General features: G+C 43.7%; 1 protein-coding gene across 1 annotated transcript in view; it reads left to right on the forward strand.

Annotated features, from left to right (window-relative positions):
• The window catches only part of CTDSP1 (CTD small phosphatase 1), a 35,065-nt gene extending 15,515 nt beyond the window's left edge, over positions 1 to 19,550 (forward strand). Inside the window, exons 2-7 of the mRNA XM_075829099.1 lie at positions 462 to 610; positions 8,317 to 8,415; positions 9,261 to 9,317; positions 12,474 to 12,566; positions 13,942 to 14,127; positions 15,144 to 19,550. Of these exons, the coding sequence (XP_075685214.1) occupies positions 462 to 610; positions 8,317 to 8,415; positions 9,261 to 9,317; positions 12,474 to 12,566; positions 13,942 to 14,127; positions 15,144 to 15,272 (713 nt within the window). The 3' untranslated portion in view covers positions 15,273 to 19,550. The remainder of the gene's footprint in view (positions 1 to 461; positions 611 to 8,316; positions 8,416 to 9,260; positions 9,318 to 12,473; positions 12,567 to 13,941; positions 14,128 to 15,143) is intronic.
• The last annotated feature ends 5,506 nt before the right edge of the window (positions 19,551 to 25,056 follow it).

Here is a 25,056-nt window from a genome sequence, read left to right on the forward strand (position 1 = left end):
ACCGAGTTCTAAGAAAAGATGCTCCAGGATTGTAATTTCACAGGGAATATAAGAATTTACTAAAACAAACCCTTTAATCATTGCATATTGAAAAGTTGTACAATTTTGTGTATGTTTGCTCATAGAGGATTGTCTGTCTAGAAGGAATACAGTTGTAGCAATCCCTCAGCTGTGAGAAGTTTTAGGTCAGGACCTGTTTTTAGCCCCCGAAAAAAAAAAATAGAAAAATGTTTTCATTCACTGACATCAAGCAAAGATATTGAAAAAGTTGCAGAATTGAAACCCAAAGTATATTAGAAGTTGAAGAACTTTTCGTTATACAGTAATTAAAGCTCAACTACATAAAGTGGTTTAACGGCGGCCATATTGATTGTCACCCTGCAATGAACCCACATTGTGACCGCTCGTCCCGACCTTTGGTGCGCGCAGTTCTATTCATGTCTTGTCTTCTCTTTCCTCAGGTGTTCACCACTCCTCATCCTCAAAGAAACCGCGGAGTCGAAGCATCTTCCACTCTCTGTTCTGTTGTCTGTGTCGGGACGATTCCGAGCCCCTTCCTGTTAATAACAACGCCCCCCTCCTAACAGAAGAGAATGGGTCGGTCCCCAAGGTGAGCGCAGCTTCTTATAATCGTGTCTGGGGGGGGGGGGGTTATGGGGGGTGTATCATGTGACGACTTCTTTAAGGGAAGCTCCAGTATTAGAGATAAAAATCACTTAAATCATGTCAGACATGTTGTTATTTTGGTATTGGTAGCGGATCTCTTCTGCCAGCGCGTCATGTGTCACGGGACGATAAACTTCATATAGGACCGATCCTGGGGCTGACGGCACAACCTCCAAATATAACATTACGTTAAGGAATTGCTATTTTATGCAGCAGCATTTTACTACGGAGAAAGCAAAAACATTAATGAGATTAAACAAAATAGAAAAATCTTGTATTTTTTTTTTTTTTTTACCATTTTTTTTTTAACAGCCCCCTTTCCCACCCCCAGGATCAGTGCAGGATAAGTAATGTAATGTATGTACACAGTGACTCCACCAGCAGAATAGTGAGTGCAGCTCTGGAGTATAATACAGGATATAACTCGGGATCAGTACAGGATAAGTAATGTAATGTATGTACACAGTGACTCCAGCAGCAGAATAGCGAGTGTAGCTCTGGAGTATAATACAGGATGTAATTCAGGATCAGTACAGGATAAGTAATGTAATGTATGTACACAGTGACTCCACCAGCAGAATAGTGAGTGCAGCTCTGGAGTATAATACAGGATATAACTCAGGATCAGTGCAGGATAAGTAATGTATGTACACAGTGACTCCACCAGCAGAATAGTGAGTGCAGCTCTGGAGTATAATACAGGCTATAACTCAGTATCAGTACAGGATAAGTAATGTAATGTATGTACACAGTGACTCCACCAGCAGAATAGTGAGTGCAGCTCTGGAGTATAATACAGGATGTAACTCAGGATCAGTACAGGATAAGTAATGTATGTACACAGTGACTCCACCAGCAGAATAGTGAGTGCAGCTCTGGAGTATAATACAGGCTATAACTCAGTATCAGTACAGGATAAGTAATGTAATGTATGTACACAGTGACTCCACCAGCAGAATAGTGAGTGCAGCTCTGGAGTATAATACAGGATATAACTCCGGATCAGTGCAGGATAAGTAATGTATGTACACGGGGACTCCACCAGCAGATTAGTCAGTGTAGCTCTGGAGTATAATACAGGATATAACTCAGGATCAGTGCAGGATAAGTAATGTATGTACACAGTGACTCCACCAGCAGAATAGTGAGTGCAGCTCTGGAGTATAATACAGGCTATAACTCAGGATCAGTGCAGGATAAGTAATGTAATGTATGTACACAGTGACTCCACCAGCAGAATAGTGAGTGCAGCTCTGGAGTATAATACAGGATGTAACTCAGGATCAGTACAGGATAAGTAATGTAATGTATGTACACAGTGGCTCCACCAGCAGAATAGTGAGTGCAGCTCTGGAGTATAATACAGGATGTAACTCAGGATCAGTACAGGATAAGTAATGTATGTACACAGTGACTCCACCAGCAGAATAGTGAGTGCAGCTCTGGAGTATAATACAGGATGTAACTCAGTATCAGTACAGGATAAGTAATGTAATGTATGTACACAGTGACTCCACCAGCAGAATAGTGAGTGCAGCTCTGGAGTATAATACAGGATGTAACTCAGGATCAGTACAGGATAAGTAATGTATGTACAGTGACTCCACCAGCAGAATAGTGAGTGCAGCTCTGGAGTATAATACAGGATATAACTCCGGATCAGTGCAGGATAAGTAATGTATGTACACGGGGACTCCACCAGCAGATTAGTCAGTGTAGCTCTGGAGTATAATACAGGATATAACTCAGGATCAGTGCAGGATAAGTAATGTATGTACACAGTGACTCCACCAGCAGAATAGTGAGTGCAGCTCTGGAGTATAATACAGGCTATAACTCAGTATCAGTACAGGATAAGTAATGTAATGTATGTACACAGTGACTCCACCAGCAGAATAGTGAGTGCAGCTCTGGAGTATAATACAGGATGTAACTCAGGATCAGTACAGGATAAGTAATGTAATGTATGTACACAGTGACTCCACCAGCAGAATAGTGAGTGCAGCTCTGGAGTATAATACAGGATGTAACTCAGGATCTGTGCAGGATAAGTAATGTAATGTATGTACACAGTGACTCCACCAGCAGAATAGTGAGTGCAGCTCTGGAGTATAATACAGGATATAACTCAGGATCAGTGCAGGATAAGTAATGTATGTACACAGTGACTCCACCAGCAGAATAGTGAGTGCAGCTCTGGAGTATAATACAGGCTATAACTCAGTATCAGTACAGGATAAGTAATGTAATGTATGTACACAGTGACTCCACCAGCAGAATAGTGAGTGCAGCTCTGGAGTATAATACAGGATGTAACTCAGGATCAGTACAGGATAAGTAATGTAATGTATGTACACAGTGACTCCACCAGCAGAATAGTGAGTGCAGCTCTGGAGTATAATACAGGATGTAACTCAGGATCTGTGCAGGATAAGTAATGTAATGTATGTACACAGTGACTCCACCAGCAGAATAGTGAGTGCAGCTCTGGAGTATAACACAGGATATAACTCAGGATCAGTACAGGATAAGTAATGTATGTACACAGTGACTCCACCAGCAGAATAGTGAGTGCAGCTCTGGAGTATAATACAGGATGTAACTCAGGATCAGTACAGGATAAGTAATGTAATGTATGTACACAGTGATTCCACCAGCAGAATAGTGAGTGCAGCTCTGGAGTATAATACAGGATGTAACTCCGGATCAGTACAGGATAATTAATGTAATGTATGTACACAGTCACTCCACCAGCAGAATAGTGAGTGCAGCTCTGGAGTATAATACAGGATGTAACTCAGGATCAGTACAGGATAAGTAATGTAATGTATGTACACAGTGACTCCAGCAGCAGAATAGTGAGTGCAACTCTGGAGTATAATACAGGATGTAACTCAGGATCAGTACAGGATAAGTAATGTAATGTATGTACACAGTGACTCCACCAGCAGAATAGTGAGTGCAGCTCTGGAGTATAATACAGGATGTAACTCAGGATCAGTACAGGATAAGTAATGTAATGTATGTACACAGTGACTCCAGCAGCAGAATAGTGAGTGCAACTCTGGAGTATAATACAGGATGTAACTCAGGATCAGTACAGGATAAGTAATGTAATGTATGTACACAGTGACTCCAGCAGCAGAATAGTGAGTGCAACTCTGGAGTATAATACAGGATGTAACTCAGGATCAGTACAGGATAAGTAATGTAATGTATGTACACAGTGACTCCACCAGCAGAATAGTGAGTGCAGCTCTGGAGTATAATACAGGATGTAACTCAGGATCAGTACAGGATAAGTAATGTAATGTATGTATATAGTGACTCCACCAGCAGAATAGTGAGTGCAGCTCTGGAGTATAATACAAGATATAACTCAGGATCAGTACAGGATAAGTAATGTGATGTATGTACACAGTGACTCCAGCAGCAGAATAGTGAGTGCAACTCTGGAGTATAATACAGGATGTAACTCAGGATCAGTACAGGATAAGTAATGTAATGTATGTACACAGTGACTCCAGCAGCAGAATAGTGAGTGCAACTCTGGAGTATAATACAGGATGTAACTTAGGATCAGTACAGGATAAGTAATATAATGTATGCACACAGTGACTCCACCAGCAGAATAGTGAGTGCAGCTCTGGAGTATAATACAGGATGTAACTCAGGATCAGCACAGGATAAGTAATGTAATGTATGTACACAGTGACTCCACCAGCAGAATAGTGAGTGCAGCTCTGGAGTATAATACAGGATGTAACTCAGGATCAGTACAGGATAAGTAATGTAATGTCTGTACACAGTGACTCCACCAGCAGAATAGTAAGTGCAGCTCTGGAGTATAATACAGGATGTAACTCAGGATCAGTACAGGATAAGTAATGTAATGTATGTACACAGTGACTCCACCAGCAGAATAGTGAGTGCAGCTCTGGAGTATAATACAGGATGTAACTCAGGATCAGTACAGGATAAGTAATGTATGTGCAGGGTGGGCCATTTATATGGATACACCTAAATAAAATGGGAATGGTTGGTGATATTAACTTCCTGTTTGTGGCACATTAGTATATGGGAGGGGGGAAACTTTTCAAGCTGGGTGTTGACCATGGTGGCCATTTTGAAGTCGGCCATTTTGTATCCAACTTTAGTTTTTTCAATGGGAAGAGGGTCATGTGACACATCAAACTTATCGAGAATTTCACAAGAAAAACAATGGTGTGCTTGGTTTTAACGTTACTTTATTCTTTCATGAGTTATTTACACGTTTCTGACCACTTATAAAATGTGTTCAAAGTGCTGCCCATTGCGTTGTATTGTCACTTCCACTCTTCACACACTGATAGCAACACCGCAGAAGAAATGCCTCCCGATCTGACCCCCTTAGACTTTTATCTTTGGGGTCATCTGAAGGCAATTGTCTATGCTGTGAATATACGAGATGTGCAGCAACTGAAACTACTGATACTGGAAGCCTGTGCTAGCATTTCTTCTGCGGTGTTGCTATCAGTGTGTGAAGAGTGGGAGAAGAGGGTTGCATTGACAATCCAACGCAATGGGCAGCACTTTGAACACATTTTATAAGTGGTCAGAAACGTGTAAATAACTCATGAAAGAATAAAGTAACGTTAAAACCAAGCACACCATTGTTTTTCTTGTGAAATTCTCGATAAGTTTGATGTGTCACATGACCCTCTTCCCATTGAAAAAACTAAAGTTGGATACAAAATGTCCGACTTCAAAATGGCCGCCATGGTCAACACCCAGCTTGAAAAGTTTCCCCCCTCCCATATAGTAATGTGCCACAAACAGGAAGTTAATATCACCAACCATTCCCATTTTATTTAGGTGTATCCATATAAATGGCCCACCCTGTAGACCGTGACTCCACCAGCAGAATAGTGAGTGCAGCTCTGGAGTATAATACAGGATGTAACTCAGGATCAGTACAGGATAAGTAATGTATGTACACAGTGACTCCACCAGCAGAATAGTGAGTGCAGCTCTGGAGTATAATACAGGATGTAACTCAGGATCAGTACAGGATAAGTAATGTAATGTATGTACACTGCGACTCCACCAGCAGAATAGTGAGTGCAGCTCTGGAGTATAATATAGGATGTAACTCAGGATCAGTACAGGATAAGTAATGTATGTACACAGTGACTCCACCAGCAGAATAGTGAGTGCAGCTCTGGAGTATAATACAGGATGTAACACAGGATCAGTACAGGATAAGTAATGTAATGTATGTACACAGTGACCCCACCAGCAGAATAGTGAGTGCAGCTCTGGAGTATAATACAGGATGTAACACAGGATCAGTACAGGATAAGTAATGTAATGTATGTACACAGTGACTCCACCAGCAGAATAGTGAGTGCAGCTCTGGAGTATAATACAGGATGTAACTCAGGATCAGTACAGGATAAGTAATGTAATGTATGTACACAGTGACTCCACCAGCAGAATAGTGAGTGCAGCTCTGGAGTATAATACAGGCTGTAACTCAGGATCAGTACAGGATAAGTAATGTCATGTATGTACACAGTGACTCCACCAGCAGAATAGTGAGTGCAGCTCTGGAGTATAATACAGGATATAACTCAGGATCAGTACAGGATAAGTAATGTAATGTATGTACACAGTGACTCCACCAGCAGAATAGTGAGTGCAGCTCTGGAGTATAATACAGGATGTAACTCAGGATCAGTACAGGATAAGTAATGTAATGTATGTACACAGTGACTCCAGCAGCAGAATAGTGAGTGCAGCTCTGGAGTATAATACAGGATGTAACACAGGATCAGTACAGAATAAGTAATGTAATGTATGTACACAGTGACTCCACCAGCAGAATAGTGAGTGCAGCTCTGGAGTATAATACAGGATGTAACTCAGGATCAGTACAGGATAAGTAATGTATGTACACCGTGACTCCACCAGCTGAATAGTGAGTGCAGCTCTGGAGTATAATACAGGATGTAACTCAGGATCAGCACAGGATAAGTAATGTAATGTATGTACACAGTGACTCCACCAGCTGAATAGTGAGTGCAGCTCTGGAGTATAATACATATATAATAATGTGTGTACACAGTGACTTAAACGTTTATGTAGATTAATTCTATATGTAAACTAGAAATATCCTAATAGAACGTAATAACTGGTAATGCTCTGAGTCCATCGACCTGTTTGCATGGATATTCAAACCTTCCTTATTTAATCCTTACTTCATTGTGGCATGGTGCAGTCCGCTTTAACGTGGTGCACATATTAGATGCCCTTATAAAGATGGCGGCCGTGTGTTTTATCTCATGCTTAGGCCTCATGCACACGACCGTATTTTTTCACACCCGTAAATACTGGCGTAAATACGGGTCCGGTGTCACACGTATTCCACCCGTTTTGCACCAGTATTTACGAACCCGTGCTCGTAAATATGGGTCCGGTGTCACACGTATTCCACCCGTATTTACGAGCACGTTTTTGGCAGCAAAATAGCACTGCACTAATCGGCAGCCCCTTCTCTCTATCAGTGCAGGATAGAGAGAAGGGACAGCCTTTTCTGTAATAAAAGTTAAAGAAATTCATACTTACCGGCCGTTGTCTTGGTGACGCGTCCCTCTCTTCACATCCAGCCCGATATCCCTGGATGACGCGGCAGTCCATGTGACCGCTGCAGCCTGTGATTGACCTGTGATTGGCTGCAGCGGTCACATGGCCTGAAACGTCATCCAGGACGTCGGCCCGGATGTCGAGAGGGACGCGTCACCAAGGCAACGGGCGGGAGACCGGACTGGAGAAGCAGGAAGTTGTCGGTAAGTATGAACGTCTTTTATTTTTATTTTTTACAGGATAGGGGATACATGTCTTTTGTTTATGGCAGAGCGGGGAGATACCTCCCCGCTCTGCCATAGTTTTCATTGTAGTCCCGGCGGTAGTTACGCCACTGGGCTGTGGCCTGCAGACCGGGTAGTCCCCTGACCTCGCCTCACCTCGCAACGCTCCCGTAATCACGGGTGAACACACGGAGCCACCCATGATTACGGGAGCCCCATAGACTTCTATGGGATGCCCGTGCCGTTATTACGGCATGAAATAGGGCATGTTCTATCTTTTTTAACGGCACGGGTACCTTCCCGTGAGCAAACGGGAAGGTACCCGTGGCTAACAGAAGCCTATGAGCCCGTTATTGCGGGTCGTAATAACGACCCGCAATAACGGGTGTTTTTACGGTCGTGTGCATGAGGCCTTAGAGTTGAAGAATGTGCGGTTGAAAAATCTGGAGAGATCAGTAAATGTGGGAAGCTGTAATGAAATCCTTGTCCGAACATTCACTCCAGAGGTGTTTACAAGCAACTCCTCCTAATTAATTAGGTGTCTCCAGGTTGACATTCATATAGCCCCACCTAGTGGACAATACAGGAACTGTCCTGGAATTACAGAGATTTGGTTTGTAGCACAATGGAGGGGAGAAAATGCATCTCTTAGACATTGTCACGCAGGGGCGACATGGATTTGATTGAGGGGGTGTAACACAAATATTATTCATAAATTCACATTCGTTACCCTTGGATGCTTGAATGCTGCAAAACCAAAACACCACCGTGGGTTTATGAAGTTTTGCTTTTTATCTCTTAGGCAACGAAGTATCTTCTTGCGGAGGTGAAGCCCCAGGATGCTGGCAAGATCTGCGTGGTCATTGACCTGGATGAGACTTTAGTTCACAGTTCATTTAAGGTAAATTTTTATACTGGGGTTGTCAAGGATTAGAAAAACATGGCAGCTTCCTTCCAAAAACAGCGCCACACCTGTCCAAAGGTTGTTTCTGGTATTGCAGCTCATCTCCATTGAAGTTAATTGGGCTTAGCTGCAATACCACAATCATCCTGTGGAGAAGTGTGGCACTGGTTAAGGAAGAAAGTGTAATCATTATAATTATTACAGAGGTCATCCAGTCTTATGTAAATAAAACTAACCAAACAAGGTTTTGTATATTACCAATTAAATGTTTGCTATTTTTAAGATTTCTGTTTGTTGTCAATGAATAGAATTATCGGGTACCGGGCTTGTTACAGTATTTCGTAGCTCTCTCTTGTAATGAGCCCTGCACTGGTGTGAGCAGCGCAGGATCTGGACAGGTTTTCAGACACCAGGTGTAACTAAAAAATGCTTCTACCGTATACGCTGACAGCAAGCAGGAATCTTAAAAGGGTAAAGCATTAAAAAACATACAGTCTTGTTTAACCCAGTGTCTAAAAATCTGTCCAGACCGTGTGCTGCTTGTTTCAAGGGAGAGCTCTGAAACCATGTAAAAAGCCCTACGTCTGTGTTTCCATTTATTGACAGCCAGCAGATCTCTTGAAAATGGCAAAGAATTGAAACACGAAGTATATAAGAAAATTGCAAAACGTTTAAATAGACAATTATTAAGCTTTATTTACATAAAACCTGCAGACCCCTTTTATAGAGTTGCCGGTGATCAGTTGATCTCGGTGGGTGCGGCTCCTGGCAGCGGATTGGCATCTATAACTGAAGTTGAGTTGTTGTTCAGTGTTAAGTTCTCCGTTTCTTCTGTTTTGCAGCCGGTCAATAACGCCGACTTTATCATTCCTGTTGAGATTGATGGAACGGTTCATCAGGTAAGTCATCGCTCACGGTTTACCTGTCCGTCCCCCTGTGAATTAATCACGCGTCCTTATAACCTTCAGGATGGAAACAGCATCGGGTGACTGGGGCCCAAGAATTTATTGTCTCCACTTTTCGGCCGCTGCTAGCTTCAAGTAATCCAGGATAGGCTGTGCTATTGTCTTTCAGCCTATTCTTGATTACTTGTGGTCAGCGCCGGCTACATACGACAAGATGTCCTCTGCCGACTAGAAAAGGCTCTGCTGACATTCCAGTGTACTTCTCATCCGGTACTGATCCTGAGTTATATCCTGCATTATACTCCAGAGCTGCACTCACTATTCTGCTGGTGGAATCACTGTGTACATAAATTACATTACTTATCCTGTACTGATCCTGAGTTACATCCTGTATTCTACTCCAGAGCTGCACTCACTGTTCTGCTGGTGGAATCACTGTGTACATAAATTACATTACTTATCCTGTACTGATCCTGAGTTATATCCTGCATTATACTCCAGAGCTGCACTCACTATTCTGCTGGTGGAGTCACTGTGTACATAAATTACATTACTTATCCTGTACTGATCCTGAGTTACATCCTGTATTCTACTCCAGAGCTGCACTCACTGTTCTGCTGGTGGAGTCACTGTGTACATACATTACTTATCCTGTACTGATCCGGAGTTACATCCTGTATTATACTCCAGAGCTGCACTCACTATTCTGCTGGTGGAGTCACTATGTACATACATTACATTACTTATCCTGTACTGATCCTGAGTTATATCCTGTATTATACTCCAGAGCTGCACTCACTATTCTGCTGGTGGAGTCACTGTGTACATACATTACATTACTTATCCTGTACTGATCCTGAGTTATATCCTGCATTATACTCCAGAGCTGCACTCACTATTCTGCTGGTGGAGTCACTGTGTACATACATTACATTACTTATCCTGTACTGATCCTGAGTTACATCCTGTATTATACTCCAGAGCTGCACTCACTATTCTGCTGGTGGAATCACTATGTACATACATTACTTATCCTGTACTGATCCTGAGTTACATCCTATATTATACTCCAGAGCTGCGCTTACTATTCTGCTCGTGGAGTCACTGTGTACATACATTACATTACTTATACTGTACTGATCCTGAGTTATATCCTGTATTATACTCCAGAGCTGCACTCACTATTCTGCTGGTGTAGTCACTGTGTACATACATTACATTACTTATCCTGTACTGATCCTGAGTTACATCCTGTATTATACTCCAGAGCTGCACTCACTATTCTGCTGGTGGAATCACTATGTACATACATTACTTATCCTGTACTGATCCTGAGTTACATCCTATATTATACTCCAGAGCTGCGCTTACTATTCTGCTCGTGGAGTCACTGTGTACATACATTACATTACTTATACTGTACTGATCCTGAGTTATATCCTGTATTATACTCCAGAGCTGCACTCACTATTCTGCTGGTGTAGTCACTGTGTACATACATTACATTACTTATCCTGTACTGATCCTGAGTTACATCCTGTATTATACTCCAGAGCTGCACTCACTATTCTGCTGGTGGAGTCACTGTGTACATACATTACATTACTTATCCTGTACTGATCCTGAGTTACATCCTGTATTATACTCCAGAGCTGCACTCACTATTCTGCTGGTGGAATCACTATGTACATACATTACTTATCCTGTACTGATCCTGAGTTACATCCTGTATTATACTCCAGAGCTGCATTCACTATTCTGCTGGTGGAGTCACTGTGTACATACATTACATTACTTATCCTGTACTGATCCTGAGTTACATCCTGTATTATACTCCAGAGCTGCACTCACTATTCTGCAGGCTTTAGAACTCTGCTTGTTCAGTGTTGTGCACAGAAATTGCTCTGGTATTTATTATTCTGGGAAGTGTCATCTTTGCACTGGGCTCTGTACAGTAATCTGATGTTTGTAGATATACCATAAAATATGACCAGTGGGGGTCTATAATCCAGAGAATAAGGGGGTCTTGTTCTCGGCAGAGAGGTGGGTGCATAAAAACATTCGACCATCTCCACTTCTCCCATTTATTTCAGTGTGACTGACAATTTCTCCACCAATACCAGGAACTCTCGTCCATTAGATCCTACTCTTTACTATAAGGGTATTTGCACACGGCTTATTTTCGGCCGTAAATGCCCCGAAAAACGGCTAAAAATGCGGGGGCTGAACGCCTCCAAACATCTGCCTATTGATTTCCATGGGAAAAAAAGCTGCTGTTTTTAAAAACTCAGGCTATGTTCACACACTTACTAAGAAACGTCTGAAAATACGGAGATTTTCAAGGGAAAACAACTCCTGATTTTCAGCCATTTTTTTATGCATCAAGCCTTTTTCGCTGCTTTTTTTGAGCTGTTTTTCTATTGAGTCAATGAAAAACGGCTCCAAAAACGTCTCAAGAAGTGACATGCACGTCTTTTTACGGAGCGTCTTTTTACACGTCGTGTTTTTTGAAAATGAGGCGTTAAAAAAACAACCCGTCAGAACAGAACGCCGTATTTTCCATTGAAATCAATGGCCAGATGTTGTAGGCGTTCTGCGTACGATTTTTTTCCGGCCTGAGAAACGGCCGAAAATAGCCCGTGTGAACATACCCAAATACCTAATGACCTTTTACAGGGGCCAATTATGGGGCAAACGCTCGTTCATCGGCTGACCATCGTTTAGGCAGCCGGAAATATTCTCGTTATCGGCCGCACATCTCCCTGTGTAAACAATGGCGCGCTGCTCACATGATAGAAATGTATGGGGACAAACAATGGGAGTAACGAGTGCTCGTCCCCATACATAGCTACTTGTGACCGGAGCAAACGAGCGCCTATCAACGTGTCTTGGTGATCGGCGCTCATTTACGAGGCCCATGTCGGACCCCTATTATCAACATACACGTTTACATACATGGCGGGAGACCTGATTGGTGATGGATTGTCAGATGCTCTGGATCTTGTAAATACCTTGATAAGTTTAAAAAAAAAAAAAAAAAAAAAAGGATTTTCGTGCTAAATATTATACAGGGAGATGGTGAATGTGGAGCTTCTGGATTATCAGGTTGTGCTGGATTAATGGAATTTTCCGGCCATTATCCCCTCCCAGGTCTATGTGTTAAAGAGGCCTCACGTAGACGAGTTCCTGAGGCGAATGGGGGAGATGTTTGAGTGTGTCCTATTCACCGCAAGCCTGGCAAAGGTGAGTCTTAAAGGAGCAGTCCACCAAAAAGTGATCTTCCTGTGTCAACGATGGGGTCCATCAGTTCAGACCTGCAGTATTGAAGCCACAAATCCATCGGCGCTGCTCACAGATCACCCCGTCTCTACAAGAGCCACTTAAATCAATGAGGCTTTCCCTAAAGCTTTGGGCCTTATCAAAATGGTCTAGTGAAACCGGCCTCGTTGTCGATAGCAACCAACCGATGCCCTCTGGTTGCCATGGACAACAAGGTCAGTGTTTCTGTTAGACCGTTTTGATACATGAGGCCCCAATGGGGGAGATTTCTCAAAACTGGTACGAAGGAAAAGCGGAGTAGTCGCCCATAGCAACCGATTAGGTTTAAGCCCCCTTAGAAAGTGAAAGCTGCATTCTGATTGGTTGCTGTGGACAATTCCTTCACTTTTCCTCTGCGCCCGTTTTGCTGAATCTCCCCCCCAATGTTTCTGAAAATCCAGTAACTGCAATGTGTGAACTGTGAGTTTGGGCCCCGTGAGCCCTCCGTTTTGGATATTGAGGGTGGTAATCGGAGCTTTGCGGACTCCACCATTGACTATTCCTCCGTCCCACGCGCTCTAAGGCCCTGTTCACACTGAGTTTTGTTTACGCGTTTTTTTTACGCTGAAACTGCGGCAAAACATGGCCGAAATTGCCTCCCATTGATTTCAATGGGAGGTGGAGGCGTTTTTTTTTTTCCCCACGAGCGGGAAAAAAACGCTCGCGGGAAAAAGAAGCGACATGCCTTATTTTGAGGCGTTTTCCGTCTCAAAAATTCCTTTGAGATCAATGGGAGACGGGAAAAAACGCTGTGAACAGCCACAGCGTTTTTTGATGCGTTTTATGGCAAAAACTGCTCGTGGCATTTTCCGTTGCCTGTTGAAGAAATAGGTATAAAAAAAACGCGCCAAAATTTGTGTCAAAAAACGCGGCAAAGAACGCCTGCGGTGCAAAACCCAGAGCTGACTTTTAGGCCCCGTTCACATGGAGTTTTTTGCAGGCAGAAAATTCGGCCTCAAAATCCCGTCTGCAATTTTAAGGCAGATTTTGATCTGTCTGCACGCTGATTGCCGCGTTTTTCCCTGCGGACATTGAGCGCCGCAGGCAAAAAACGCTGTGAAAAACGCTTTCTCTGCCTCCCATTGATGTCAATGGGAGGTCAGAGACGTAAATGCCGGAAGATATGGCATGACGACACTTCTTCCCGTGAGCCGGTTTTACCGCTTGCGGGAAAAAAAAAAGCCTTCACCTCCAATTGAAATCAATGGGAGGCGTTTTCGGCCGGTTTCCGCGTCCATAAACGTTTAAAAAAAAAACCAGTGTGAACAGGGCCTGACGCTCCATCTTTTCTTGCTTGTAGTATGCTGACCCGGTTGCGGATCTGCTGGATAAATGGGGAGCATTTCGAGCCCGTCTTTTCCGGGAATCTTGTGCCTTCCATAGGGGGAACTATGTCAAGGACCTGAGCAGACTGGGCCGGGACCTGAATAAACTGGTTATCATTGACAATTCCCCGGCTTCCTATATCTTCCATCCGGATAATGCGGTATGTTATCTCGCGTTGTATGTTCTGACCTCCGTCATGATACTCTAGAACAATTAAAATTAAAAGGCACCTGTCGCTTTAAGAAGGTGGGACGGTGAGTCGGACATTGGTGGGAGCTCTTTTAGGGGAGGTGATCCAGTAGAGGGGGGTTACAAGGCTCTGGACCCCCCTGGTAGCTCGTGTCTATAGTTATAGTAAAGCTCGGATTTTGCTGTATTGTCTTATAGAAATCACTGTCATACACTACATTCCTGTTGGTGGATCCTAGTGGTTAGGACCGGATCCATCAATGATCTAATACATTTGGTGGGTGGAGGCTGTTGTGCCTGTTCTTAAAGGGGCAGTTCCATCGAGCACTTAGATGTCACAGCTGATCCAATGTCTTTCCCTCTCTGATCGCTTCGGTTGCTTTCCCACCTTGTTGTGGCTGCAGGCGGACTAAGCCACGCCCACATGTAGTAGGTGTGGTTTTCAAGTCGCTCGTTAATTGGCTACAATTTTACCAATAATACCGCAAATTTTCCTGCAAGATCATGTGGCTTTAACAAGGACCAAATACTTCACCTAGCTGGACGTTTGTTGCAATTGTTTCCAGTTTCCACAATCCTCTGTGAGTCAAATACATGACCAGCACAAATCTCTCTCCTGTCCTGACCGGTTTGTTACAATGTATCAGTGTAGTTTAAATGTATCCGTCTGGAGTCCAGACTGCACAGCTCACAGAGGATTGTCTAGATTAGAAACAATTGTAACAAACCTTCAGTTGAGAGAAGGGCAGTACGAAGTTAAACACGACTGTTCCCATTCACTGACAGAAAGCAGAGATCTTGAAAATGTTTAGGAATTGAAACGCAAAGTATATTAGGAAGTTGCAGCACTTTTCATTCTACGAATATAAAGCTTTATTTACATACACATGATTTTATTTGGGGTTATTATTGCCGGTCGAAAGTCTCACGTGCCGCCATGTTGGCGGACAATAATGATTGGTGTATTCTCGTTTTTGTGCCCCGTAGGTGCCCGTAGTATCCTGGTTTGATGACATGAGTGACATGGAGTTGCTGGACCTTATTCCCTTCTTTGAAAAGCTCAGCCGAGTGGACGACGTGTACAGCGTTCTAAAGCAGCGCCGGACTGCCAGCTAATGACTGCGAAGGGGGAGGGGCTTCTCTTTGTGTGTGCTCACAACTGTGCTGGACTGTGGAAGGACAGGAGTGGGCGTGGCTTCTTCAACCGCTGTGGGGTTGCAGCGCCTCTTTGGCGATTCAGCACCTGATACGCAAAGCCTCGGGGTTCATGGGATTTGTGGATCCGGGTCTTTCTGATTCGATACCAAAACCCTAAGTATTTTGAACTGGTGTTTTTGAAATTTTTATATTTGAATTCTCAAAAATTAGGCAAAGTGAAAATTATTTTTAACCAGAAATTTGCAACAATTTTCCACGTTTTTGTTTCAAACCTCTCAACCTTCCCAGAGAAAATTGTTCCTTTTTATGGGCGGAGAATTTAAACCTCTGCAGTTTTTGGACTTGACGGGACCTTTTCAGCTTTGCCGAGGACCTGAAGCCAATGAGGGGCACTATAAAAAGTATTAATGATACTCCAAATTTTTATTTTTTTATTTTTTTTGACGGTTTCGTTACCGCCATTACTCCCTGTCTCTGTTAGGAATTTTTTTTTTTTACATTTTTTTTTTTTTTAAAGTTTGTGGACTGTGAAGTAAAATTGTATGGCCCCAGAAGGTGTGCAGGGGGTCACGTGCTGCAGATTACACACTGGGCTGTCTCCTCATGTGCCGGTCACAGTTGGGATGGAACTAGTGCCAGCTGAGTGCTGTCAATTTTTTTATTTTTTTTCAAAAAGTTGAATTTGGTAGGTGGAAATGTGCATTTAGGGAATGTCAAGTTCTATATTTCATCTAATTCATCCTTTCCAACCCCCAAAAACGGGTCAGATCGTGGCCGTCATATAACTTGAATGTCACAATTATACACTATGAACAATTAAGGATATGTTAGCGACGAATCAGCGGCCGGAGTTTATTTGTGAATTCATGTGATCGCTGGTCTTAATTACACGTAATCATCAAGAATAATTGCGCAAATTTTACGAATCTCTCTTTAGAGCTTTTGTTTTTGAATGTTTTTTGGTCTTTTTGATTTATTTTTTTCTAGAACTGTAAAATATGGACATTTTAGGGACCATCAACCCGCAGTGATGCAATGGGAAGCTCCGAGACGTTGAGACGATCTGGGCTTGGCAGTTGCAGTCGCTCTGTGACGGAGCCGTGGATTTCGGGAGCTTTGCAGGTCTTTCAGTTTAATTCGTCCCCTTCATAAAGTTCAATCTGAATGTTGATTGGATCGGTCTATGAAAGGTAACACTGATCCGAGCGATCCAGGCCGCACGTCCTCTCCGCCCGTCAGATATTGGGGGGATTCTAAGTGCCTTATAGTATCGGATATTGTAGGGTGCCAATAATTAATCAGGTCTGGGAGTTTTCGAAGTGCACTCGTCTCCTAAATGTGATGGACCTTTTAGTGCTGTCGAAATTCCAACAGTCCGGAAAATCCATTAATTCGGCAAAATGGAAAGAACCAGAGCAATGTGGGCGTATCATTGAGTGCAGGAATATAATCTTCAATTGTCTGGACTATTGGACGTTTTATATCTAGACACCCAATAGTCCAGAAAATCCATTTATCCGGCATCTTGCTGGCCCCATATGCTCCGGCCTGATGGATTTTTGTCAGATTGCTGAGGCTTCACCTTTGTAATGATTGGACGATTAAGCACGCAATATGGCCGCCATCGCTTTGGGCTGTAGGTATGAGTGAAACGACTCGCCAGCCAATAGAATATGGATCTATTCGCTCCTCTCTTACCCGTGCACTTCATGTTGCGAAATTTGTGCCTTTTTGTGATTTCCGCTTAGAGAATCGGACATTTAACCGTTTGCCTTAAGTCTCGGTGCCTTATTGTCCTAAAATCCGAGGGGCGTGAATACATAATCAGCATCCATACTCTTCCCCCCCCCCCCGCCCCCCTCTCTTCTCCCTTTAGAGTAGTAGTCCTAAACTGATCATTGCTCTGTTCTCTTGCTGTATTGGAATTGCACATTTTACTGCAGGGCTACTTATGACTTTACCAGTGACATTTTTTCACTTCGAAGCACAAAACGCAAGTTTGATTCGAAAATACGAGGAAAACTAACTTTAACGTACGGTGTTGATTGCTGCAGGACGGTGGCGTTAATGGCAGAACCGCTGCAGTGATGTCGAGAAAAAAAAATCTTTATTGCTATGTGCGGCTTTGCCACCAGGGGGCAGTCAAGGGATAAATAAAAAAGTTTGTTTTAACTAGTTTGTGATCACTTTATAAATATGTATATCTGTATATATGATTTTAGAGCAATAGTAACATGGACGGGAACGGTAGCATGTCTGTCTCCATAGCTTGTGTTTCCTTGTAGACACTCAATGACACATTCTGGATCCGAAGGGCAAATTAGGACTTTGTCAGTGAAATAGCCTGCCTGAAGGTATGAACGTAACTGCATAGGAAAACCTCTACCAGTGATCTATATAGCTAAAAATAAATTGGGCTGATTTAATTTTAGAATATATCTTTACTTCTGGCTGCCTTCAGTCACCACTAGGGGGAGCTTAGTGCAGACTACTTATACATTGAACTCAATAGTAGCACAGTATACAGTAAGCTCCCCCTAGTGGTGGCTTCAGGAAGTCAGAATTTAATAATTTAACTCTAGATCCGTGCAGTGGATTTTGGCGCTTTGTGTCAGGAAAACCAAGCTCCAATTAAAACCTATGCCGCTTCGTAGCTGGACTGCAGCGGACGTCTCACTCTTAGGGCTTATTCAGACGAACGTGATAGACGTCCGTGCAACGCGCGTGATTTTCACGCGCCTCGCACGGACCTATGTTAGTCTATGGGGCCGTGCAGACTGTCAGTGATTTTTGCACAGCGTGTGTCCGCTGCGTAAAACATGACATGTCCTATATTTGTGCGTTGTTCGCGCATCACGCACCCGTTGAAGTCAATGGGTGCGTGAAAATCATGCGCACCACACGGGAGCACTTCCGTGGGACGAGCGTGATTCGCGCAACAGCAGTAAAAACTGAATAAAAACTGAATGGCGGCTGCGCGAACATCACAGCCACGCATCATATGGAGATGACACACGGAGCTGTTAAGTAACTTTTGCGCGCGCAAAACGCACACGCTCGTGTAAATCCGGCCTTAGGGTCACTAAAATTTTGGGGTGTGGTAGATGGGGGCAAAAACTGCACTTTCAGGTTTTGCTTGAAATTACTCGTGTTCAGATGCACCAGGATCCTATAGTGATCTTAAAGGAACACTCAAGACAAAGCTTATACACGGCGTTATCCGCAGGGCGTCAGGGGGCGGAGCATGACTAACCCCTGGTGTCCTTTCAATCTCTGTGTCATGCTCCGCCCCCTCAGATCCTGCTTTAGGCATAACTGCATCAGTTTTACCTGTATATTTCTTTCATGCATTTCATTGGCCACAAGATTGAACCAAAAGTCGCCCCCGAGATATTGACCTATGTAATAATTTCTAACTCATCCATAAAAAAAAATATCTCCTGAAAATTGGGCGTTTCCTGCCATATGGTAAACCTATGAATGCTTCTTAGTGCCTTATTGCAATAAGAGAAAGAGGAGCTCGCAGACAGAAAGCCTGATCAAACGTGGCCTTAAAGCCTCTGTGCTGCAGTGTAACCAGAAGCACTTTTGGAATAGACCTATTTTTTTTCCCCCTTTTCGTGAATCCAGTGAGTTTGATTCTAAGGGTCTTGCTGCGTGTAGCAACCAATCAGAATCCACATTATTGTTTCTCCGGTGCTGTTTGGAACATGAAAGCTGAGTTCTGATTGGCTACTATGGGGAAACAGGTTCACATGAGACCCTCTATGTTCGTGCCTTGCAGTGTGAATGATATAGGCTGGGTGTAATACTCTGCAGGACTGTTGTTGTGAATGATATAGGCTGGGTGTAATACTCTGCAGGGCTGTTGTTGTGAATGATATAGGCTGGGTGTAATACTCTGCAGGGCTGTTGTGAATGATATAGGCTGGGTGTAATGCTCTGCAGATCTCGTGTTGGGACTCTGCACAGGGAAGATCACACATGTCGCGTCGTCTACAGGAAAACACTTCTACACGTGACCTTAAAGGGCTGCCGATATTCCTAAAAGTTATTTTTTTTATGATAATCTATATTTTTATTGTATATCTGCCGGGAGTGATCCTCTTAACAACTTGGTGAAAAAAACCGAAATATTTGTAAGTGCCTTCTCTATTGTGTGTGATTTTAAAACAAAAACTGTAAAATAATCTTTCGAATGACAAGAAACCGACAAAACTAAAGAGAAATGCTGAATCCCGGTGTCTGTGTCATTGATTTCACGTACGACGGAGCGGTAATTCATTTCACCGTTAAAGGGCTTGTCCAGGTTTCTTCCAGTGACACCACCCCTGTCTACAGGTTATGTCTGGTATTGCAGCTCAGCTCCATTAAAGGGAATAGGGCTAGGCTGCAATACCACACACAACCTGTGGACAGGTGTGGCGCTGTTCTAGGTACAAAGTAACCATGTTTTTTTTTCTAATCGTGCACAACACCTTTAAAATTAAACTGAATGGTAAATACCTGCTGACCACTAATAGACTAAATACGCCTTAGGATCTGTTCACACGAATGTTTTTTGGTTTTTTTTTTTGGTTTTTTTTTCTTTTTGAATTTTAAATTTTGTGAAAATCGTGGCAAAAAAAACGCAATATGACCGCACGGTGTAAATATATCCTGACCGGTCTGGATTTAACTTTGAAAGGACGGATATAAACGCTATGCAGTCAGCTACTACACTAGCAATTCTGCAGCCGCTGGAGGGTAGAGCTGCCCGTCAGTGGCTGCCAGGCGCTACCGCAAGAAGACAGAAGCGATTTATTAGGGTACGCCCACATGTAGCAGAGTTTTTCTGCGGCAAATCTGCACTGAACCTCCAGAAAATAAACGTGTGGATTTCGCACTTTGCAATAAGTCTGCGACATTTCCCCAGCTGAATGGGCATGCTGCGGACTAAGGGGATTTATATTTATAGGGCAATAAAAAAAATGGAGGATTCCAGACCTCCGGCAGACGGCAGTGATGTATACGTATGTCGCTAACCGGCTCCCATAGTAAAAGTCATCATATACTGCGCTGTATACGTTTTTTGCAGGATGCCTCTGAAGCTTAATCAACTGCTCTTCTTTAGGGTATGTTCACACACAAAATAAAAAACGTCTCAAAATACGGCGCTGTTTTCAAGGGAAAAACTCTCCTGATTTTCAGACGTTTTTTAAGCCACTCGTGATTTTCACTGCTTTTTTTTTTATGGCCGTTTTTGGAGCCGTTTTTCTATAGTCAATGAAAAACTGCTCCAAAAACGTCCCAAGAAGTGACATGCACTTCTTTTTCGCAGGCGTCTTTCTAGGCCGTTTTTGGAAAACGAGGCGTAAAAAAACGCTCCTTCAGAACAGAACGCCGTATTTCCCATTGAAATCAATAGGCAGATGTTCTTCGTCCGATTTTTCAGGACGATTCCCTCCCGAAAAACAGCTGAAAACACTCCATGTGAACATACCCTAAGGCTATGTTCACACGCCCTATTTCCGGACGTAATTCAGGCGTTTTTCGTCTGGAATTACGCCCGAAAAAACGGCTCTGAACCGTCGGCAAACACCTGCCCATTGAATTCAATGGGTCTTACGATGTTCTGTGCAGACGGGGTTTTTTTTTACGCGCTGCTGTCAAAAGACGGCGTGTAAAAAGACGGCCGCCTCAAAGAAGCGCATGTCACTTCTTGGGATGTAATTGGAGCCGTTTTTCATTGACTCCATTGAAAAACAGCTCCAATTACGTCCGTAATTGACGCCGCGAAGAACGCGTGCACTTGTCAAAACGTCTGAAATTCAAGAGCCGTTGTCGCCTGAAAACAGCTCCGTAATTTCAGACGTATTTTACGTTTCCGTGTGAACATACCCTCGCAGTTAAAAAAATATATATATATCGGCTCGATGGATGCATTCCTCGGGTGTATGGAGCGATATGAATATTACGTTTGGCGTATGCGCCAGGGAAAAAAATCACCCAGTCATGAAGTGGTTAAGTAACTTTAGGATTAGTTCACACTTGATGATTTTGACGCGAAAATTGCTGCATATTTTCTGTCTGGAATTGCGGACGGAAAATACGCAGCAGAATACGGTAACGGCAAAGTGGGTGAGATTTAACAAACGTCATCCACACGCAGCGTAAAAATACCGTCGCGAAAATTCACCTGTGGTGCGTATTTTTTTTTCATTCCGCAGAAGCTCAATTCCTGCTGCAGAAACTGACGTTACCGTCTCCCGGCATGAAACGCAGTAAAAAACGCAAGAAATGGTGCTGTTTTTCCGCAGCGGATTGTCGTCGTCTTCGTTCAATTGAATTTTCTGCAGCAATTCCGTTCCGTGTGGACAACGCCTTACGCTTCATACTGATGGATGAGAAATACGAAAACAGCCAAATGACCTTCAGGATCAGGGGTCCGACCCCACTAATCACAATTATTGTAAAACCCCTTCAGGCCCTGTTCACAAGGAGTTTTTTGCAGGCAGAAGAAAATTCACGTATTTATCCGGGTATTTGTGGCGGCGTTTTTTTTTGCCTGCAGCCATTGAAGCTAATGCTTGGACCGCGGGCAAAAAACGCTCCGATACAAGCACCGCTGTTTTTTCTGCCTCCCGTTGATTCAATGGGAGGTCCGAGGCAAAAACCACGGAAAGAAAGGACATGCCGTATTTTTTCCCCGCGGGCGACCTTTTTTTGGTGCTGATTCTAACGTGGTTTTTGCGTCAAAAAACTCTGTGTGAACTGACCGTTAAGCTGTTGGTTCGTCCTGTTCCAGCGTGACTGCTCCCCTGGGCGCACCGTGAGCTCCGAGACATGGAGCGGGGAGTTTAGTCCTGACCTCACCCCCATCCAACAACTTTGGGATAATATTGGAACGGCGATTGCGACTCAGATCTTCTCACCAACATCAGTGTCTGACCTCTCAGATCCCCACATACGCCCCAAAATCTTGTGGAAAGACGTCCCAGAAGAGTGGAGGTTGTTCAAGTCGCAATAGGGGCCAAACTCCATATTAAAACCAATGGTTTTGGAATGGGGTGTCCAACAAGGTCGTATAGGTGTGATGGTAGGGGGGGGGGGGTTCACATACTTTTAACCAGATGTAATTATTAGGGCCAGTTCACACTGAGTTTTTTTACGCAGAAACCGCGTTTTGACGCAGAGGCGTTTATGCCTCTGATCTCCCATTGACAATGGGAGGCAGAGAAAGCGTATGGAACAGAACGCCGTTTTTCTAATTGAAATCAATGGGCAGATGTTTGGAGGCGTTCTGCTTCTGACTTTTCGGTTGTTTACGGCCCAAAAAACGTCAGAAAATACAGTGTGAACATACCCATACTCTTTTGAGCCAGTTCACACTGAGTTTTATGACGCGGAAAACGTGGAATGCCTCCCATTGATTTCAATGGGGGGCGGAGGCGTTTTTTTTTCCCGCGAGCGGTTAAACAATCTCGAGGGAAAAAGAAGCGACATGCCCTATCTTCGGGCGTTTATGTCTCTGACCTCCCATTGACATAAATGGGAGGCAGAGAAAGCGTATTTCGCGGCGATATTGCCCCCGTCGCTCAAACGGCGTGAAGGCAGATCAAAATTCCAAACTGAATTTTGAGGCGGAATTTTCTGCCTGCAAAAACCTCAGTGTGAACATACCCTAAAAACTGTTTTCTGGGTGCATATTCCATGAACCTGCAGTACTTGGTGGCTGCCACTAGATGTCGCTGTTCACATGTCCCTTGCGAAGAGTGAGGGAAATAAACAAAAAGTTGAAATGAGAAAAAAAAATTCACCCAATTAAAATTTTACTGGTTTGCTGCCCATTACGATACAATGGGTAAATTAAATCACCATGTTTGAGATTTGTTTTTAGCAAATAATAGAGACATTGGGCAGATTTATTATTAATGGATTCAAAATAGATCGCCTAAAGCCCCCCTAAGCTAAAGATGCGCCAAATTCTTCAATGACGAGCTCGCTGTTTGATAGATTTGGCGCATGTTGGACTCCTTTCTCTTCTTTACACCACATATTGGGTGGTATACTTTAGACTAGCATGTAACAATATTGGCGCACTCAAGTGTTAGGCTGGATTCACATGAGTACATTACATCCGTAATGGACGGAAAGTATTTCGGCCGCAAGTCCCGGACCGAACACAGTGCAGGGAGCAGGGTTCCTAGCATCAAAGTTATGCACGACGCTAGGAGTCCCTGCCTCGCTGCGGGACAACTGTCCCGTACTGTAATCATGTTTTCAGTACGGGACAGTAGTTCCACGGAGAGGCAGGGACTCCTAGCGCCGTACATAACTATGATGCTAGGAGCCCGGCTCCCTGCAGTGTGTTCGGTCCGGGACTTGCGGCCGAAATACGTTCCGTCCATTACGGACCGAACATGCTCGTGTGAACCCAGCCCTAAATCTATCGTATTTCACAACTCAAAAAATGTACGCCCATATTCTAAGTATGCGACCCGACGTGGTGGGCATGTCGCAAATCAAGGTTCTTTCTGGCGCTCGCGTTAATAAATTTGGGCAACAGTATACGTGCCAAGAAAATAGGCGCACAAAACGCCAGAACCGAGGCGCAAAGACGATAATAAATCCGGCTCTAATGCAATATCTGTAACACGGCCCCACCTACCGAGGATCATTTATAATGCCGCAGAGGGAACTTTGGCTGCCTCTGGCACCAGGGCTTGGGTGAGACTGCTGCCTCTGCACCCTCCATAGCTACTCACCTGTTGGGCTATGTTCACACGTCTTAACAAATTACGTCTGAATTTCGCCTACAAAAACAGCTCCTAAATTTCAGACGTCTTTGCAAGTACTCGCGTTTTTCGCGGCGTCTTTTACGGACGTAATTGGAGCTGTTTTTCAATGGAGTCAATGAAAAACGGCTCCAAAAACGTCCAAAGAAGTGTCCTGCACTTCTTTGACGCGTGCGTCTTTTTACGCGCCGTCTTTTGACAGCGACGCATAAAATTACACCTCGTCTGCACAGAACATCGTAAGACCCATTGCCAGCAATGGGCAGATGTTTGCAGGCGTAATGGAGCAGTCTTTTCAGGTGTAAAAATTTGAGGGAGTTTACAGTCTACCACAGCCCTTTAAAGAACTAAAGACTCCCCCATCTTTGCTGTTTTGCATTGACCTGCTCCACCAGTCTGGGGTCTCGGGTAGAAGGGAGAGGCCCATTCTCATATTTTACCCCGCTTGATCCATTAGTAAGCAGAAAACATCCTAAAAGACTTGGTCCAATTTATCTTAAAAGAAAAACAACATTTTTCCTGAATTTCTGAACCTTTTCTTATGGTGACTTCAATGCTCTTACAGTAAAGAATCCTTTCCACAGCTGAAGTCTGAACCTTTTCCTTCCTCCTGTAGAGGGCGCTCTCTCGTCGTTTAAGGGTGACCTCTGAGTGAAGGACTGTAAGTTTATATACAATATTGTGCTACTGTAGGGTATCCACCATCATGGCCTGTGACTGACTCCGCAGCACAATAAGTGGAATGATGCAATTTTTATGGTTCATTCACCCGCTGGGACATCTCAGTTCTGGCCGAGATCCCATCTTCAGAGGTAATGCTCATTGTCCTGTGTTAATAAGGAGATCTTTGTGTCCGGTCCCATTAATTCTCAGAATTTCCCTCATTAGAGCCCGTGAAATGTGCTGCTCACTGGGGCAGAACTGACGTCCCAGTGGGTTCTGATCTGCAGCTCATTACTTGTCTG

The sequence above is a fragment of the Rhinoderma darwinii genome, chromosome 6 (genome assembly GCF_050947455.1).
Source record: "Rhinoderma darwinii isolate aRhiDar2 chromosome 6, aRhiDar2.hap1, whole genome shotgun sequence".
Lineage (NCBI taxonomy): Eukaryota > Metazoa > Chordata > Amphibia > Anura > Rhinodermatidae > Rhinoderma > Rhinoderma darwinii.